General features: G+C 37.4%; 1 protein-coding gene across 1 annotated transcript in view; it reads right to left on the bottom strand.

The window, feature by feature from the left end:
* The window catches only part of Nckap5 (NCK associated protein 5), a 795495-nt gene that overhangs the window by 64266 nt on the left and 709281 nt on the right, over positions 1-21948 (bottom strand). The window contains exon 14 of the mRNA XM_077110321.1: positions 520-831. Within this exon, the coding sequence (XP_076966436.1) occupies positions 520-831 (312 nt within the window). The remainder of the gene's footprint in view (positions 1-519; positions 832-21948) is intronic.

Raw genomic sequence — 21948 nt, forward strand, 5'->3', positions numbered from 1 at the left:
GGAAGGCTGGCTGCTTTCCTCTGCAGTTAATACACAATCTATTGCTGATGTATCAAACTAAGTCTTTTATAGTTCAACATATAAATATATGTGAACAGGCTAGGAATACATCGGAAGACATATGGTTTCTGGTTAGAGGGCAAACAACATTTCAGCTACATTTATGTCTTCGGTCTAAATTGGCCTATATTCACAGTTAAGTTTTACAGGATAAAAATCTCACCAGTATGTTGTATGGTGTTTTTCCTTAATCAATTTATGTATTCATATACTGGTGCTTACATGGTTGTCTCCTTTTATGTGTGTGCACTCCTTAACATAATACCCATGTGTTGATAATATCTCATACACAGTTTTACTTTTTTGGTGGAGGACACGCAGGGTTTCACAAATCCCCCTTTCCACAGAGCACAGGTCATTGATTTTCTAGTCTCCAGGGGAGGCAATTCTCCATTTTTGTCAGAAAGTGCCTTTCTGTGGGTGGGAAATTTCTCACTGGAAAGGAAATTGGCATTATACCTGAGGAGGCTGGTTTGGGAAGGCGACTCTGAGGTCGCATGCCCCTGGCTGTCATGATGGGGTCGGATATGGAATGAACGATGGCAGTCTTTGTGGAGCACTGGCTGTCCGCGGAGGAAGGCACTTCGCGTTCTAGGGTTTGGGCTCTGATGGAAGAAGCTGTGGAAGGAGCTGGCTGGAGAGACAGGAGGGGGTCGATCTCCTCCGGAGAGTCTGGTGGGCATATGTACCGTCCCATCGAGCGATTTCCTGACTCTGGGAGTGGGAAGGTTCCAATTCCACTGTCCAAGGTTCTCATCTGACAGTTTGATTCTGAGACAGAGAAAGAGAGGTTTAGAGAAAGCTCACGGGAAAGGATAAAAAGATGACTGGCATTTGGGTACCATCCGGTGGACACCTAAGAGAAAGACTTAATAAGAAAAATGATAAACATTTGGAATCGGTATGGCAGATTTCCAGGGAAGGTGCCGGAAACAGACCTTTCATTGAACATGAAATTATTCCCCTCACAAAATGAGGCAAGAAGGCCAGCTGGTATAGGCAGTGATTGTCACATGCACACTTGCCCTAGATCGTTCTCTAGAGGTATAATAGAAAAGCAACAGCCATCAGAGGTCAACGATTAGTTTTGATTACCCTTATTTGAATTGGGGAATTATGTGACTTCAGTTAGGTAAAATTTATTCACTGAAATAAAACGAGAAGTGAGCACCTATAACAAACTGAAGTGGTGTCCTAACAAAGGTAATTATGTATGTCTTGCATGAATTATCCACCATTCGGCAGCTGACACAATCTCTGGCCTTTTGATTGGACTGTGAGAACAAGTGATTGGCATGCCACAAGGGTCATTCCAAAGGGACCTTACCCATCATAACATCACCCACCCAGAGGGCTTTATTCCAACAAATGGCCACTTGAAGTCTCACAGAGAAGACAATACCTCCACTTTCTGTTTTTCATTGTCACTGAAGGCAGTGACAAAACTCAATAGTACCCTTGGGGTGCCTTGCCACCCCAAGGATCCCACTATTCTCTACAGCAAATTAAGTTGATTCTACACATATGTGATGTATTCTGTTAAATATGTTTCATCTTCAAACATTTTCATATAAAATTTCTCAAAAAATTATCACATATTGAATTTCTGAAACAGAAATATGGTTTATCCAAGCCAATGAATCAGCTTCCAAAAATCTCATTGTCATCCAGAGTATTTTCGTGTATACACTAAAATCTTGGAGTGAAACTTCCTTAGTTTCATCTTCTAAGTCTAGTACTGAATAAGAGGTCTAACTCAGCACTGTAATAGGCCTGGTGGGGAATAAAATAGATTACTATATAATCTTTGTATTAAAAGCTCAATAGCTACAATTTCTTTGGTACTTTATGGAACAGTGGCTTGTGATGTTGATTCTGCCAATAACAGATAGTGTGAATTTTTGCCTTAACCTCTTGGGATTTCAGGTTCCTTATGGGGTTGCTATGAGTATTAAAATATGTTCGCTAATAAATCCCTAGAATCTAGAATGATGCTTAGCTAACACACTGTAGAATAACCAGATGTGTGAAACAATAAAAGATATATACAAAAGGCTTAGTACATTTATTACATGATAGTAGATATCTGTGAGATAAATAGCTTATCCTTAAGTATCTTTCATAAACAATCATACTCAAGGCTTGGCAATGAGTATTCAAACTTATGTGCCCATTTCTCCACCCTTTTTCTCAAAACCTCTTCACTGTGGGTAAACAACAATAAACCTCTTCACTGTGAGTAGTAGAATTTAGGGAATTTCCCCAAACCAAGGTAAAGACAAAGAAGGGGTACCTTTTCTGGGTTCTAGGAGGGTTTGGTGCTTGGTTTGGGAAGTACTAAGAAGATGAAGTCCCCATTGAAGGAGAGGCTTCCATCTCCACAGGGATACGTAGTAGGAAGACTCAGACACCATTTTCTCTAGTGTGCTGCCACTTAACCACTTCATATCCCATCGGGTTGCAGAGTGTCGTCTTGGGCTGCAGTGTCTCTGACTCATACAGTTAGGATCTGAAAGGTGGTTTTCTTCACCAGGATCATAAAGACCGATTCTCAGCCCTATTCATTTCATGGCTTCTATCTGGTCAGCTTTACTTTCAACCAGTTTTACAGATTATTCATTATGTTGTCTATTCGTTCTCTCCTCAATTAGGAGGACTTCCCTGTTACAGACTGGCCTTTGTGAGAAATGATCAGCTGTTTGCAGGAGAAGATATTGTCAAAATAGTCTTTTTTTTTTTTTTTTAAAGACTCTGTTCTTCAGACTTTGGTGCTTTTTCTTAATTTAAGTGTTGATACGCAACACTTCAGATTTAGCATGTCTATGTGTTGTATTTGGGAGAATTCTGAGAGTCTTTAATCTTAGAATTCACACAGAAGTAAGTGGATCTTTATGAAAACTGATCCAGTTTTGGGGGGATCAGAAGTAAAGACTCATAGAAAACAAGAACTGAGATGCTGGAACGTTTGTATTCCAGGCTGCTTGTCCTAATAATTACTCCCAATATCATCAGGACCACCACCCCTGAAACACAGTGCTCAGCAGGCTGGGACACTAGAGGCGCTTTTCTTTTCATGAAGATGGGCCATCCAAAGTATAGCTATTTATCACAACTATCAGGAGTTCACTTGTTTTTATTTTTTTGTATACTCATATTCTTACTATAAATAAGAACTATTATTGCCATTTGCAAATGAAGAATCAGAGCTCAAAGAAGGTAAGTAACTCATTCAAGGCCAGATACTATAAAGGACCTGACTTGAATCTACACTTGTTGATTATAAAGACCATGCTTTTAACCAACAAGCTAACCTGATTGTCCCCAAAGTGTAGGTAGACCTCAAAGTGGGGGCTTCCCAGTTCATAGCCACTTAGGCAGCCATGTGACAAGAAGGCTGACAGCACTGTCCCATGCTTCTATGCAAGGCACCAGCTTCTGCTCTGGACCTGATTCTGGCCTGGAATTCCAGCTTGGTTCCCGGGCCCTGTCCTGAGGTTGAGGTCCACTGCTATCATGCCCAGCATCTGCTCAACTGTCTCTCTGCAGGATGACTGTGCATCTTCATCTATCTTGCTCCTGAGAACCACGATTGCTTAGTAGCTCTTTCTTCCACGCTCTTGCATTGGATTCTTAGACTTCCATGCCTCTGTTGTTTTGAGAATTTATTTTGTTTTCCAGCTTTATGTGGGCATCACTTCCAAGGGCAGTGTTTTCTTGGGCTTTGCCTCTCTCTTCCCTGTTCTTTGTGTCTTGAATAGCACTAACCCAGTCCCTTCAGTGAAGATTCAAGAAACAAAGGTAGGCTCTTGGTTCCCTTTCTAGTGATCTGAGAAGAGGCCCCACTCCCAAAGCCTACATGTGCTTGCCTGGTCTCTAACACAAAGCCAGGATGTAGTTGCATGAAATAGGGCAAGTGAAAGATTTGGGGTAGAGAAAGTGGTGAAGGAAGTCTAAGTTCTGAAAACACCAACATTTTTCTGGCATCATCTTAAATTTTTAAATTTCTTTTCCCTTTAACATGCAATATTGTCATACCAGAATCTATAAGCCAGGACTTTTGGAATTTCTGAACATTATTAGTTTTCTAAAAATTGTATGCACTGACATTAAGTCCAGAAACCACCTGCTATTAAGGCCATTTTTTTTAATTTCTAAAAATTCCAGATGCCAAATGTAGAGAATATGAAGGACTCATTTGTAAGTACCTCTGAAATGAGGTGTGGACAGTCAGGGGCTCAGACATATGCCAAGTTTCACCCTCAAGCAAATTCCTGCAGAACGCATACACCTTGGGAAATGGGAGTTTGTACTGAAAATGCTGACACCACCTTTATGTAGTTTCTGTAAAGCACTATTAGTTTCTTGCAGTTCATAAAAATATAGCAACCGAAAAAGTGTTGGATACTATACTTCTGAGGCCAGTTATTTTTCTCAGAGAATTATAAGAACTCACAAAATAATTAAACGGCTGTCGTAAGAACCAAGTTCATAGTGCCAAGCCTGCCTTGCATCTTCAATGAGTTGACTTGGTCTTGCTCTTGACAAGTATTGAGTTCACATTTGTGGCTCGGGGAGGCTGCCAACAGGGCCTTGCTAATGAGTTCCAGGGTTGGGTCATCTGATGTATCAGAGGGCTTCATTCTCCCAAGGTCATCAATTACATCCCTGACCTTCTCCAGCCCTCTCACCTATTCCCCTTTTCCTATTTGCCTTCTGTTGGTCTCTCAGGGTAAATTCTCACACTTTATCACCACCACCAACCTCCCAACATTTCATGCGATGATGTAGGGCACTGCATCCCATTGTTTTTAAAGTCACGGCACACAGAAAATACATGGCTGCTGAGGAAAATACCCCAGGCCTCCACACCACCGGTCACTTGAGTGTTTCCCACCTTAACCAACCTAGGACCCACTCAGGGCATATCAGCAGCAGAATAAGGAATCTTTTACTTACAGAATGGATTTAGGTCTCCTTTTAATGATACCCTGAATACATTACCTTGCAAGTATATGGCACACAAGAAGAAAGATATCTTTGAGTCTCTTAGCAGCAATACGGTTTGTATAAAACCCTCCTTTTTGGGGGAGAAGAACATTAAAACACCTCAGATTAGAAATATCATCTGGCATCAGACTTAATGTGGTAAGTGACTATATCTGAAAGGGCAATGAGCAGCCTAGGGGCAAGCAGTCAAATGAGATTCTGGTTTGGTGGTGGAGAAGAAATCTTGTAGAAAATTTTCCCCTGGGGATTTTTATAGTGTTGACCTACTAAGTCATTAGCTTTTAGTTCTGTGAATTTTCTAATTAATTTGGCATAAATTCATCTAAAAAGGGTTCAAAATAATAATCTAGAGCGTATTGCATAATTTATTATCATTAATAATATTATTAATATTAACATTATCACTCATCATTCAACTATTTATTTTCTCAAAAGAATAGAACTCTAAAAATATATTTATTTCAAAGTTACCAAAGGTTCATCTGTACCTCAATTTAGGGTGTTTAGCTCTTCCATAAATGAGACAATGGGACATAATGGGTTAACCTAGGTGGCATGGTAGATATAAGATCCCTGCTCATCTTGTTCAGCGTTACCCAATTACTTCCTGTACCCAGGTGCCTCTGTTACTGGCTGTAGTTTCATCATCTGAAAATTAGATCACACTATAGTCATCATATGGATGCTTGGAGGACCAGAAACAAAGCACATAATTAACCCCACACAGCACTTATATGAGGAACATTATTAATCTTCAGGAAGTCGTAGTTCTCAAAATAAGTGTTATTGAACAGTATGTGCCCCGGGGGGCAGAACTGGATTTTGTTCATCTTCTCCGTACTCTCACATAAGTCTGTTCCTGAAGCCATTATTACATTTATTCTGTAGTATGGTCATTATATACCCCAGGCTAATGGAGACAGTCTGATTCATTTTCCATCACTAGGGTCAGCACAGTGCCTACTGCATAGTTATAGTTAGCCCTTGTTGACGTGTAATCGGTGAAGAGGTGGATGAAAATCAGCTGATTTCTATAGCAGTCTCCCTTATGGTCAATGAATGTAAATATTTTCTTGTGAAATCTAAATTTGTTTCTTTTTGTTCTGACTCTAGCAATCGAATAAAACAGCTGATTTCCTTCTTCTCTGTAGCTATTCTTCACATACAGTCGGACATCATTAATTCAGATGGTCAGGGGGATAAGATCATTGAGAATGACTGAATATTTAAAAGACTGATTTCTTTACATCTTCAAGTCCTTAGAAGAAAAATGGGTGACCAAGACAAAGAGCAGCCAGTGGAATGCTGTCTTAGTGTCCCTCATTCTTTGCTCACCTCACAGTGTCACTGGGATTGAAGGTCCCAGGTTTAGTGAAAGCCACCGAGGCACCATGACTATGCCTTTGTCCTCAGGTACTGTAGATGCCAGGTGGAATGCTGGCTTCCTGTTTAATCCCAGCACCCACAGTAGCGTTAAAACTAAGGTCTGACAGAGTCGAGTTCCTGGCAGCCATTTGTACTGAGTAGATTTCTCAATAACTTTCTGTATGTATTCACACAGAACACTGAGTTTCTTCCTTTTAAAACAAAATTTTCTCTTTATTAGGTTGACCAAGCTTCTTCTAAACATGTTTGATTCTATATTCCTGCACATGACAACATTACCTTTATAAATAGCTGTAAAGGAAAAAGCTGATTTCCACCATTATTTTCTGCTAATATAAATTTCCAAGTGAGGGGAATGTGAATTAGCAATGTTTTTGGGTGCTTGGGGATTGTCACTTATTCATTCCTCAGATTTTTCTTCTCTAGATTCAAGTGTATCAAGTTCTCACCTTGAAAAAATCTTGAACCATTTGAATTTGTAGACCAAACCTCTTGATATTATTAATGTTTATTTCCAAAGAAAATTGTCACAGGATAGCCTTAAGAAAACCTGATTTGAGTTCTAAATGAACTCCAAGTATTGAAAAGAATGAAATGAGAAGGCTTTGGAGTTAGGGTGACTAAGCATGCAGACCTGCTTGGTCACCTGCTGGTTCTGCAACATGGGATTTTTGATTCATATCATAATTGTTCATTTTTTGAAGAGGCCCAGCAGAGTACTCATTATAAGGCAGGTGCCTGGAAGATTTTCATAAGTGGTTGTCAGAGAGAAGTGAGGGCACCTTAGATATGTAATGCACAAAGGGTGGTGTCTAAGACAAACTGAAATATCATCTGTGCAGTTTTATGCTGCAGCACCTGGGTACATTTCACTAAGCAATCATATTGATTATTTTCTAAGTGATAATCTTTGGAACCATTTCCTCAAGAATGAGTTCATCAGAAGTGTTAAAGGACAATTAACAAATCTGAGCAAAGCATGTGGAGTTGGTTGCAAGCCGTCTCATATATGAAAACAAGGCAGTCCATTTTCTTGAGATGTCCACTTTGAAGCAGTCATTCTGACATGCATTTGAAAAAACAAATGATGTTTACTAGTGAAACCTTGTTTTCAGACTTAGGAAATGATTAAAGAAGACTTCCAAGTTAATAAAACATGATTTTTTTAGTTAGGGACATCCAGAACGTTTGCTCTAAAATCTTACTTAGGATGTTCTGAAATTTTTGGGAGGAGAAGTATTTCAGGTTTTGGAGTTTTCATTTTTGATGTCTGGAATATTTGCACAGACTTTACAGGTTGAGTATTCCTAACTTAAAAATCCCAAAACTTAAATCCTCTATAATCTGAAACTCTTGGAGCACCAATTCAGTCTTCAGAAAGTTTTAGAGCATTTTGGATTTTGGATTTTAAAATTAGGAATCTTTAACCCATACTTGCTTCTGTGCAATGATCTAGCCACTGAGAAATTCAAACAAATTACTTTAGTAATCTACTTTTTTCTTTATTCAACCCTCCCAGGCTCTAGGAAAACATAAAACTTTGAAACTCAAACTGTTCTGTACTTTGAGAACTTCCATTGTATCTGTAAAAACTTCAGCTAAACAGGCAAAGAAGACCCAACACAATTTATGAGCCAGAAAGAGCGACAGGTGGGTGTGTAATCCTCATACCATTTATTAACAAGAACACTTTCCTGTAATGCAAGTGGTCATGTAAATAAGGCTTTGTAGGAGTTCTTTCCAGGTTCATAAACATCTTTAAGCTACATGTGGTATTGGCAATGGAAACTTAAACCACAGATGGGAAAACAGATCTCTTTATTTGCACATCCTTCTCTTCATCTGCATGGCTGAAACAAGCTAAAAACAACCAAGGCTCTTGCCAAAGCCACATCAATTAAATGTAGGTTATTCTAAGTTTACCCATAGTTTTGTCAAAGTCATCAAAAATGACTATATGGGTTTATTTATTCACAACCATTGAGTCACTTTTGGCTGTGGCATTAAGATGAACTTCTGGAAGGTTAAATTCAATCGGGTAGCGTTGGAATGCAGGAGAACACTCAGCCTCTAAGTTCAAACTGGATTTGAGCTCTCTGAGATTTGAAAAACATAATAGGAGAATATAAATTTGTTTTACAATCCCTTGTACTCTCTTCTGCATAAAGGCTGTCTGGATGTTGGTAATCTGTCACCCTATTACATAGGGAATGAATACTAAAAAAATTGTAGGACATGAATAGAAAAAATAATTTTTTAAAAAAGTGGATCATGAAATTCCTTTTTAAATAAGAAGGACAAATTTTAAGAATAATATAACATAAGTGGCAACTCAGGCTGGTAACCAGTGAACCTGATATTCTTGGCCTGATAGTAGCCTCACATAAGTTATTGTGGTAGGATGTGACTCAAGGATATAAACGACAAAAGGTCAGAAATGTGCTTCAAATACCCACATAGACAAGGCATATACAGAAATCTTTTTTGAATTTATGTACATATATAACTGGTATCACTCCTCAGGAAAAAAATCCCTTAAGTTGTGCTCCTTCTGGTCACTGACACTAACATAACCTCTTTTAGATTTTGGGGATAATTCTGGATCTGGCTTTCAGAGATCTGCTAAGTAACTACCCAACCCAACTCAGTTTTACAAATTTTAATAATTATCTCTGTATTCTCAAAACTTCAGATTAAAAAAAAATAGGTTTTCACATAACTCCTTTCTGGTTGCTATGATACTGTGCTTATCTTGAAACAATGGTTGGACCTACATGATATTTTTAATGACATAATGTGACCCACTACAGGCTAATGAACAGCATTTGTGGGACTTGTCAGCTGACCTCGGAACAGACTTGGACCCAGACTCCTGGGTCCTGGCTTGGGAGTCATCACTCCATCCCAAAGTCCTTGTTCATGACAACACAGTGTAGACCCCTCTCAACTGCCCACAAAGCAATGACTACCACTGACCCACTTTCTATTCATAGATCAAGTGTGGTCCTCTTAGCTTGACATTTTTTCAAATAGAAAAATCAATTGTGTGTAAAGTTGATTTTATTAGAAAAATCTTCCAAAGTACAAAAAGAAAAAAAAAAGTGAAGCCATAATGATCCCCGTCCCAATCCTTGATCATCACTTTTCCAGCTGAAGAAATGCCAACTTCTCCCTCCCCTTTTTCCCCTGTTTTCCTTGTCCATTTTCCATCCATAACAAAATTACTCAATCCCCAACTTTCTCTCACAGTCTAATTATAACTTAGCTATTTATTTGTACTTTCTTTTAATCCATTTTTAGTCTGGTACTTATGCAAGGCATTTTAAAGGACTAAACAAATGATTTTTACCAATTCTGCTTTGTTCATAGTCATTATATGCCCAGATCATATTCCCAAATTAGTAAATCATGATTTTCCCTTGGAGAAGGTAAAGCATATCTTTCCTAAAAGGTTATCCTTGTCTCTGTTCAATTATCTACTCTCTCACAAATTCACTCTGTCTCTTGCTGTCCTGATAAAATGAAGTGAAAAGTTGAGCAATTATCTGGTGAATCTGATAGACACTGATGGCTATTATGGGTAATTCTGTTTCTCCAAATCTCTTTTACTCCATATCAGACTTGCAGGATTATATGGACAACTGCCTCTACTCTCCATCTCACCTGCCTGGATGACATCTACTTTGATAAGACACAGAGGAAAAGAAAATAAATTTGGGGTAAGATGCTGTAGGAAGAGATTTAAAACAGTTTTATTTGGCAAGAAGAACATAAAAACAGGGAAGCATGGGGGATATTGAGACTTACCAATGTAAAAACTGATGAAAATATCATTAAAGATAGTTATGAAAGCACAGGAGCTAAAGAACCATATATATTATTATTACCCTCACTTTCTTGAATTACAAACTTTAGGCTCTAAGGCTATAAACTATTTCAGTTTGCTTATATTACTAAAATTATAGACACTTAATAAAAGGCTTCAGAAAGATAAAAATTTAAAGTTCAACTATGTTTTTCTCCATTTGCTTCTGTATTTAATCAGCATTAATTACTTTTTGAATTATATGCAGAGAAAGGAATAAAGCTGAATTCTTCATACCCCTTAGCTTTTGAAAAAAACTATTCATTTTAACAAGCCTTACTTATTGGTAAGGATTTTAATTGTGTTAAGTGAATACTCAAGGATCATTTATTTTTCTTTTATGTGATAGTAGTTGAAATATGGGTGAAGATAAGGCTGGAGTTAAGATGAATCTATCTTTCCATTTAAGACGCTGCCCTCTTTTCAATGATATCATTGAAGCTTGTCTCTCCAGGAAAACAGAAGAAGTAATGAGACCCCACAAGCCAGGGGATGTAGACATGGGTAAACGTTATGTAGATTTTGCTTCTGTTGATGAAGGTTTAAACTGATACAGAAACACACACACACACACAGGAGTGACATTGTTTTCAGACACTGGACACTAGACAGCACAGAATAAAGTGAAAAAAATGAGATGAGCCTCATAATTTCTCCAGACAACTACCTAGAAAATGGTTTCCGGACTGAACCACAAGGAGAAGGAACACCAACAGAGCTTGGAGGACTTGCTAGATTGAAGAGGTAATACAGGTTTTTTAAGGAGGAGGGACAAAATCAGCTAGAAACTGCAGGAGAGTTTACAAGAGAGAAAAGCTACCAGCAGAGGTTTTCTTCTAGTCTTTGGCTGAGTACTGACTTGCACATACATGAGAAGAAATTCATGAGACTGAAGAAATAATTACTATGAAGTAGTAGGTTGAGTAATTTCTGGAGCTTATAAAACTTAAAATAATGGAAGTTTCCAGTATCTGGAGAGGTTTGGCCTTTTGATAGAAGCACCAGAGGGTATAATTCTAAGAAGGGCCAAGCTTTAATAGTGAAGCTAAATTATACCCATAATAAAGGCTTCCCTAAAATAAAACTTAAGAGCATGTCTTGAAAACTAAAACCAACATGCACATACCTTAAATGTACTCCAGAACAGAGTTCGACCATTTTCACAGGAAGACAACAAAAATCTAACATCCAATGATCAAAAATTTACAATCTGAAGAAACCAATAAAAAATCATCAGGTGTGCAAAAGAGCAGAAAATTAGGATTCATATCCAAGAGAAAAGTTAATAAGTAGAAACATAAAAAAGAAATGAGAAAGGTAGTGAATTTAATAAATAAGGACTTGAAAGTGATTATTCTAGACATAAAAATTCAGAGACGTAAAGTGAAAGTTTAACATAATTAGGAGACATTAAAAATAATAAAAATACCCAAATGAATATTATAGGAAGGAAAGACACCTTTAATTGAAAAATACATTGTAAGGGTAAGTAATTAATTCACAGAAATAGTAGACGCAATAGGAATAAAAATCAGTGAATCTGAAAATAAAACAATATAAACTACCAAGATAAAGCACACAGAAAATAAAAGACATAAAAGAACAAGAACACTGACGACCTGGGAGTTGACATTTAGTACCTGAATATGTATATTTGGAGCCCCAGAAGTAGAGACAAGAGAAAAATATGGGGAAATTATAATAAAAATGTTATCAAATTTTATCAAATTATAAATTCAATATAAAACAGACTCAGCAGGGGGAAAAACACACTGAAATACATGATAATCAAATGGCTGAACATCATTGATAAAATCTTAAAAGCAACTGATTAAGACACTTTATAAAGAAAAAGAGACGAAATTGACCCTAGAGTTTTTATCAGAAACTATGTAGGCCAGAAGACAGTGGATTAACACGGATAGGATGCTAAAGAGGGGGAGCCTGTCAATGTTTTAAAAATTAATTATGATTACTCAACTTTCCAATTAATTTTAAATCCTAAGGCAAAATAAATACTTTACAGGCAAGAAAGACTGCATAACTCATTTCCATAAGATTTTTAGTGTAAGAAATATTAGAGCAAATCTCATAGCTAATGAAAGTTGAATACCAAGTAATAATCTGGATATATACAAAAGAATAAAGGCACTGGAAATAGTAATATATGATGAGTATAAAATATATTTATTATGAAGCTTCAAACATGTGGAAGTAAAATATATAAAAATAGCAGAAAGGATGGCAGAGATTATATAAAAGCAATTCATACTATTTTATTTAATATAGACCTGACAAAGATGCAATAAAATTGTATTTAAATATTAGGTCACTCACTAAAGCCAAAACCAAAGAAGAAGAGCTAATAAGTTACACGTGAAAATAAAATGGAATAAAATAAATTCAAAAAGTGCAGAAAAAAGTAAAATATGCAAAGAAAAGATGGGACAGACAGAAAATAATAAGGTGATAGGTTTAAACCCAACCATGTAGATAAATATACTGTTTAAATGACCTAAAAGAAAGACCTATTCATATGCTGTTGACAAGAAATTCATTTTAAATATAAGGCTAAATGTATGCAAAATAGAAGAACAGAAGAAGATAGGGCATGCAGATGCTAATCAAAAGAAACCTGGAGTTGGTATTGCTAACATCAAAGCATGTAGAGCTCTGGAAAGAAAGAAATATGACCAAGGATGAAGAAAACATGTTAAATTCATCAAGAAGTCAAGATAATCCTAAATATGTGTATTTATGACAATGGAACTCCAAAATATATGAAGCAAAAACTGACAATTGAAGAGAGAAAGATAAATCAATAATTAAAATTACAAGTTTTCTCTCTGTACTAGAACACACGGACAATCACAAAGTACAGAATATCTGAACAATTAAATAAACAACTTTGACCCTCTTAAATTTTACATAGCAATTTTTCCATTAAGGGCAGAATATATGTTCTTTTGGATATAAATTCCTCAAAACAGATCAATTCCTTCATCATACAACAAGCCTTAACAAATTTAGAATGATTAAAATCATGCAAAACTTTTCTCTGATCATCACAGACTCAAAAGAGAAATCAGCAGAAGAAAGATGTCTGCATAAATTTGAAAATTGAGACTATTATGCATATTTTATACACTAAAAGGAAAATGAGACTATATTTTGAAGTGAATGAACATGAAAACACAATTACGATTGCTTTAAAATTTTTATAGCACAAATACTATGGGTCTATCTAAAATAAATATTCTAATATTTCATCTTAAGAAACTAGAAAAAATTGGAGTACATTAAACACAAGCTAAGAAGAAATAAAAAATAAATGTAGCAATTTATAAAACAAAATTTAAATCAATAAAGCAAAGAACTACATATTTGACAGTATCAATATGACTAGCAAAGTTCAAAACAGATTGACAGAGAAAAAGAACACAGAATTATCAATATTAGAAATGAATAAGGGGGCATTCTTACTCAGTAACAGATAATGTCTATGAATTTATCATTTATCATATGAATCATACATGTGATATAAAATTATATGTATATAAAATCATACTGTGTATCATAACAAATTAAATAAAGTGGAAATATTCTTTGAGAGTCACAACTACCAAAACTGACTCAAGAAACAAACAAAATGATCCTATATCAATTAAGGCAACTGAATTTCAAGTTAAAAATATTTTCTCAAAATATTATAGGCCAAGGTGTTTTCACAATTAAATCCTATGAAATATAAGAAAAAATTATCAATTCTTTATAAACTCTCTCAGAAAACAGGAGAGAACATTTTCCATATCATTTTTTAATATCCACATGATGGTGATATCGAACCCAAAGACATCGTAAAATAGAAACAACAATAGATTAATATCTCTCATCAAGGGTATGCAATGTATTTAATAAAATATTAGTAAATCAATTCTAGCAACATGGGAAAGGAGAAAATAATCTTTACTAATTGTGTTTATCCAAGCAATATGAGGTCTGTTTAGTTTCAAAACTCAATTGATATTGAAAGAAAAAAAATCAAATAAGAGATGAAGAAAAGGGTTGGGGTTGTGGCTCAGTGGTGGAGCACTTTCCTAGCACATGTGAGACATGAGGCACTGGGTTCGATCCTTAGCACCACATAAAAAACTAAACTAATAAAATAAATTTTAAAAGTTAAAAAAAAAGAGAGACGAAGAAAAAACATTTGACAAGCCTCCATATCCATTCACGATGAACAAAGAAGAAACTCTCAGCAAAGGAGGAACAGAAAGGTACTTCCTCAATCTAAAGAAAGACATCTATAATGAACATGGAGAAAACATCATTACACAATGAGAAGAGAGCAAAAGATTGGGAAACTATGAAGGATATGCATTCTCACCACTTGTTTTGAGCACCGTACTGGAGGTCCTACCCAGGGCACTAAGGCAAGGAAAGAAGTAATGGAGAAGTACAGAGATTAGAAAGAACTATAGAGATTAGAGAGAAGTGTAACTCTCTTTATTTGAAAATAACATGAATATATATTTGTATACATAGAAAATACTAAGGATTCTACCAAAACATTGTGAAATTCTACCAAATCATGTGAAACAAGGTTAACATATAAAAGTTAACTATATTACTACATATTAGAAATAAATAATTGGCAATTAAAATACAGTATCATTCCTAACAGCATTTAAAAAATGAAATATTGATATACCTTCTAAAATATAGGTAAAGCCTGTTCAGCAAGAAGTACAAAGTACTGCAGAGAGAAATTTTAAAATACTGACGTTAAGTGGAGATATTTGCCAACTTCATGAATCAGAAGACTCAATATTGTTCAGATGCCAACTCTCCAAATTTATCTATAGATTCAATATAATCCTAACCAAAACACTGTTTGATTTTCTACAGACACTGATGTGATCCTAAAATTATTTGGAAATGCAAACATTCTTTAAAATGTAAAATCAGGTCAGAGAACTGATACTACCTAAGTTCTACAATAATGTAGACAGTGAAGTATTGGGTAAGGATTTGCATATAGATGAGTTGAACAAAACAAACATTCCAGAGAGTGCATCACACATATTTTGTAGGTTGTTTTTTTGATAAAGATGACAAGGTAATTTAACAGAGAAAAGATAGTGTTTCGATAAAAGGGACTGGAAACTGCAAGAATGACCCTCACTCTGTATACAAAAAATTAACGCATAGACATGAATATAAAAGCCAGCATCAGAAAACTTTTAGAAGAAAGCATTGAAGAGTTTTCTTTTCCTCCGCGACCTTGGAATAGGCAAGAGCACAAAACACAAATCATAAAAAGGAAAAATGATAAATTAGACATGATCAAAATTAAAAGCTTTTGTCTTCGAAGACAGTTAAGAAAAATTAAAGTGCAAGAAAATGCTGAGAGGAAAATGGCAAAAGGATATCTAATAGGGGCTTGAGTCTGAATAAAAAGAACATTTGAAACTCAGTAATTAGAGGCTGAGCAATTCAACATAAAATTGAACAGAAAATTTGAAGACATGTATCACCAAAGAGGATACATGGATGAAAAACAATACCAGAATATATAGCCAACATAATTAGTCATTGGAGGATGCAAATTAAAACCACAATGATATACACACTTCCATAAAAATGGCTAAAATTAAAGAGACTAACAATACTAAGTGGTGGTGAGGATGTAGAGCAGGTGGAAATCTCATGCATTACTGATAAGAATAAAAAATGGTAAAATTACATTGGAAAACATTTTGGCAGTTTAATACAAAATTGAAATACATACACATCAAGCAACTCAGTAATAACACACCAGAGTTAAAATGACATATATATCCATCAAAGATTTATACCCAAGTGTTTTAGGGGCTTTATGCATGATAGCCCAAACTGAAAACAAGCAAATTTTCTGTTAGTAAATAGATAAATAAAATGTGGTGTAACCACCCAATGAAATACTAATTTTCAAGAAAACCAAGCATCCTACTGATACACACCAAACATGTGTGGTTCTGGAAATCATTATGTTTATTAAAAGAGGACACATCCAAAATATCATAAAATTGTGGCAAAGGAACACTATAGTGATAGATAGCAGATCAGTGGTTCCCTGGAACTAGTGGTGCTGGGAAAGGATTATCCATAAAGGGGCATACAAGACCATTTGGGGGAGATGAAAATACTCTACATCTTGATTGTAGCAGTGGTTACACAACTGTAAACATCTATCACTGAACTGTACACTTAAAAAAGAGTGAATTCTTGTGTCTGTAAATTACACCTTGATATTTGTGCACTTAAATATCATATGGCCAGGCTGCCAATACAGACTTACAGACATCTAAAAGTGAAACTCTGGTTGAACACAGGGGAAACGGAGAGAACCGTATCTTCCCCAGGTATGTACTGAGCTATCCTCAGAGGCATCTGAAAGAGGCGTTGGCCAGGGTCTTCAGGACTCAGGGGGAGTGAGACTGGGGTAATTTCTCTACCCCAGTCCCAGGAAGCCCACAGAGGGGACTTCTTGCGTACTTTTTCATGCTTTCAGTAATCTTGGAAAGCAGCTAACACAATTCTTCTTTTACAGGGGAGGAAAGCAGAGCTCTGGGAAGGGAAGATGGTCACTTGCCAGACTGCCAGCATGACTCCCAAACTCACATTCTCTGTGCTCATCAACCTCCCCATTGGGTTGGTGCTTGGTTTGAGAGCTGAAAGGTAGGTTCCCAGTGTGGTAGTGTGGAGGTGGTGGGCCCTTTACAAGGTGGGGGCCTAATTGAAAGTGGTTAGGTCATGGAGTGTCCTGCCTTTGGAAGAGATCAGTGTAGCTCTCATGGGGCACCTGCTAGTTCCCTTGAGAGTGAATTGTCATAAAAAGAGCAATACTATTCCTTGAATACCGTGTTTCCTCCTTCTCCCATGTGGTCCTAACATGAGGCTCTCTACCATATTTCAATGTGATCCAAAGGCCTATAATCAATGGGGCTACATGATGTTGGACTTTCAGTCTGCAAAAATGTAAGTGAAATAATTTCTTCTCTTTAGACATTACTCAGCCTCAGGTGTTCTGTTATAGCAACAGAAAATGATCTATGATGGTTGGGGATCCTCAGTATCAAAGAATGTGCCAGGGATGTAGCATGGCATTCCTCTAGGTTGGAAGTTCCCTGGTTGTTGTGTGTCCTAGGTCCTCCTCCACAGAGAAGACCCTTAAGGATCACAGCCTTTAAGTCATGACCCTATAGGCAACCTACATATGCTCTGGGCAAATGCATTTGACCTTCAACAAATTTCTACAGAATAACAACATTTTCTGATTGCTCACTACAGGGCAAGTGCTTCACTTGCATTATGTCATTATGCAGTATGTAATGACACATTTTATACAGTAGGGAACTAAGTTTTAAGGAAGTTAATAACTGTTCTATAGGCTTTTAGTTGTAAGAAGGAAAAGCAGGCTTTTGACTGAAGCCTTTATAAAAACTCAAAACTGGAAAGCTTGATCGCTGCATAGTTGCTGTACTGCCTTCTGCATTCAGTTTACCAAGCATACTGAATCACTAAGGCTGTTCCTGCCGGAAGGTCAGGTACTAAACAGTAAGAAGTGGTATTTGCAGAATTATAGCCAGATTCTGGGCTCCCTTCCTGTAGGGTCTCTGCCTCTATTTTCCTTTAGTTTTCTTCACTCTGACCCAGTTTGATCTTCAGCTGTGACATCTCCACACCATCAGATGTACACTCCCAAGTCTAGAGGGAGAAAGGAGCTGACTCTTCCGGTAACTCTCTCTAAACCTCCAGCCACCCTATTCCCTGAAAATTTGCCACATAGGTCATAAACTCATTCCTGGACCAACTCAGGTCACCTGGAGAATGCCATTTGCAGACTGGCCCAGGCTAGGTTTCTGAACCAATCACTGTCAGGGAAGATGGCCACAGGGGCATGAATCAGGTTTCATGCCTGGAGTGGAAATGAATGTTGATAGGGAGATCAATCATAATGCCTGCTATGATCTTTCTTAGTCATTACTTCAGTGAAATTTACAGCGATACTGTTTCAGGAATCATCTCCATTTTACAAATAAGAAAACAAAAGCCCAGAGAATACATGTCTCCTAGGGATAGCAGAACACGCCCAGAAGCCAAGATTTAAAGCCAAGTCTCCTAATACCAAGCTCAGGCCTCTTCCATTACTCTGCAACTACTACAACCTTACTTGCTCTTCCTCTCTAGACCAAATTCCAGGATGTTGCTGAGAATATATTCATCTTCTAGGTTTTCTCCTGTGGTATTTATTCTATTTTTTTTTCTCTAATTCAATTGCACTCCATTATGAATGCTGGTGAACCATTTTATAACCAAGTCAGAATCCTTTCTTTTTTTCCCCCAGCACTTCCTTTCTAATGAGATTTTATAGCTATCATTTAAAATAAATAGTCTGATGCACCTTAAAACCTATTTGGTTTGACGTACCCTTTGTACTTTTCTTCCTTTTCAATCTCACTTTCTAAAATCATCTCATATTCAGAAAGACGGTCATTTTCAAATTGTCTTTCCCTATCTACCATCCACACACTCAAGCCATACCCCATGACTTTGGCCTTTCACCATCTGCTTCTATTCTTACATTAGGCCTAGGTTCTGGTCTTTGGGATCTTTAGAACAAGAGTATCACAGAGGTAGAATTTTTTTTTCTTTAAAAGATTTATAAAAGAAAGGACATAGGGAGGGAAAAAAACCCCCTCCACTACTTGCTTGGCTAAAAAGGGTAGCATTCCAACTAGGGTTTTGGTAGGAGTGGAAATAGTGAAAACCAGATAGCAAATGACTGTGACTTCGGTATCCAGCAGAGCTCAGAGGCTGTATAAAGGAGTCCCTTGCTCTTTTGAACTATTTTATATTCAAAATATCTTGCTGTAACCTTCTCTCCCTTTGACTCTCCCAACCACCATGCTCTGATCTGGGGAAGGCAGAAATTAGTATGACCAATGAACAGATGCAGAAACTGAGGCAAAGATTTAAAATAAAGATTCATCAACCCAGGGGCCAAATTAACTGAAAACTAGGTACAGTGGTTTCAGATTCAGTTCTCTCTATGGTGCATTGTTTTGATTCCTGAGAGGCTAGGGAAGGTGTATGAAAGACGTGAAGGCTCAGAAATTAGTTTAGCACTTATGATCCTGCATTCGAAGTTTGAATCTTATGTATTTTGAGCCTTCGTTTGGTACTTAGGAAAAAAAAAAAAAACAGGACTTGACAGAAAATGTGATGAGAAGCTACACTATTTTGATCCAAGGTCAATATATAAAAATTCAAAAGATGTTATCAAAAATATGTGTTGGTACATCTAGGGCAACTGTCATAATATGAACGTGGCTTTCCAACAAGATGACACTGACATTGAATGTTGAATAATATCAAACATGCTACTGATTCTTTAGAAAGCATCATATTTTATGGAGACTGGAAGAAAGAGATGAAAGGAGCCACAGAAATGACTGGTTTTTCCAAAGGTGAAGAATTGGGAATAAAGTGTGGGGGTGAGAGGCGGGTCCTAAAATTAGGAGGCAAAGTTAGAGCATGGAGAAGAGAGTAAGAGAGTAGCCAATGTGAGGAGGATGGGGATCTGGGGAAGCATAAAGGAAAACTCTAATTGGGTAGTGTTTAATGTTTAAACTCTAAGTGGGAAGGTGGATTAAGTAGGAAGACAAAAGCAGCTAAGTGAACTTCAGGATGAACATGCTGAGAAATGTGTCAAGTAAGTCTCAGGATACATGGGAAGCCCCATCCTCCAGCCTCCACACAGACTTGGAAGAAATTAAGGAGGGAGCAGAATGAGGAGTGGGAAGAAGAGGCCAAAGTTCCTCTCTGGGGTCCTGAGGAAGGCAGTGGAATGGAACCTGTCAGAGTTTCGACAGCAAAACCTGCTTAATTACAAAGGTAAAGGAGAAACTCCAATGTGACCTGCCCAGCCCAGTCAAGCCCACGTGTTTCTGAAAAATTCATTTCAGGTTCTGTTCTGAATGCCTGCAGAATGCTGCCCTGGAAACATTTCATGATCCTTCTAAGTACAAGCTCACTAACGGATATGGCTAACTGAAGCTATGTAGGTGCCCCATGGCCTCTACCCACTCCTCGTCCAAGGATCCAATCATACCAGGGCACAGAATTTGGCAGAGTTAAGGTTCAAAATCTGTCTGGATTCAAGCATCCCTATGTAATTAATGCAGAGACAGGTATGTGCGTGTGACTCCAATACATTGCTCTCTCATGTAGAGTTGATGTCCAGTGGGAATGTTTCTTTACTCCGTTTTTTAGTCAGCTTTTTCAATATAGTAACTAAAGAATCTGACCGGAATAATTATAGGGGAGGGAAAGTTTGAGGGCTCATGATTTCAGAGGTCTCAGTCCACAGACAGTAAGCTCCATTCCTGGGGGCTGGAAATGAGGCACAACAGCGTGGTGGAAGAGTGTGGCAGAGGGAAGCAGCTCACATCATTGGGAAGCAGAGACTCCACTCTCCAGAAACAAAATATATACCCCATGACCATACCCCCAATTAACACTTCCTCCAGTCACACCCCACCTGCCTCCAATCACCACCCTGTTAATCCCAACAAGAAACAATTCACTGATTGGATGAAGACTCTCAGGATCTTCTTGCATTGTCTCACACATAGGCTTTTGGGGACTACTCACATCCAAACCGCAATACTCCCTGAAGAGTAGAGTCTCCTTCATTATGGTAATTTCATCACAAAATCCTGTACAATTCATATTTATAAAGGAAGATCTGGGGCAAATTCAGCACCCCACCCATGGAATCCTAGACATGCTGGTTTATGAGAAGGAAGGATATTTAATCTGGGATTCTCTGTAGCCCCATCTCCTTCAAGTGCAGGACAACATGTGAGCTGCACAGTGCTCTAATTGGCATTCAGATTCTGACCAGTCAGTACAATTAACTACATAGAAAGCAACTTCCAGTGATTTTAGCAGGAGCATCTCATGCATGCCTGAAGTCACATTTTTGCCCTTAGAGGAGCTCCGCTTTAAACCACAAATTCTCCCTAATAGGGATCTATTACTGCATAATGAATAAATATGCTGAGTGCAGGCAAGCGGATTTCCAGGGTCTAACGTCCTTCCCCCACACCAGGTCTCCAGCATCTTTGGTCCCCTTGGCGTGAAGTGAGTATGTCTACAAAAGTCACGCACCTCTGTGAGGAAGTTCATGTCTCACAGATACTGAGATGTGTTTTGAACTCAGACCTATTCTAAGTAAAAAATGTCTACCTTTGTTTGCTTTCATGAAACCAGAGGGCTAAAGGAGAGACTTTTTCATAAGTAGGTTTCATTAGTGCCGCCTACTCCAGTGTTTTACATAAAAGGTGAAAATGTGGGTGGAATTGGGGCATCTACAGTCTCTCCCCACCCCTTCCCAGTTTATAGGATGTAAGTTTACTGGCTCAGTTTTCCTGGGTCTAGACAAGCAAACCTGGGCTGCTGACAGCAATTCAACTCCTATAGTTGATATCCTAATCATTCTGTTAAAATTTAATTACACCTAATTGTGTTAGTTGACATTCTCCAGAGGAAGAGAACCAACTGAAGATACGTATGAGTGTATC

The sequence above is a fragment of the Callospermophilus lateralis genome, chromosome 9 (genome assembly GCF_048772815.1).
Source record: "Callospermophilus lateralis isolate mCalLat2 chromosome 9, mCalLat2.hap1, whole genome shotgun sequence".
Lineage (NCBI taxonomy): Eukaryota > Metazoa > Chordata > Mammalia > Rodentia > Sciuridae > Callospermophilus > Callospermophilus lateralis.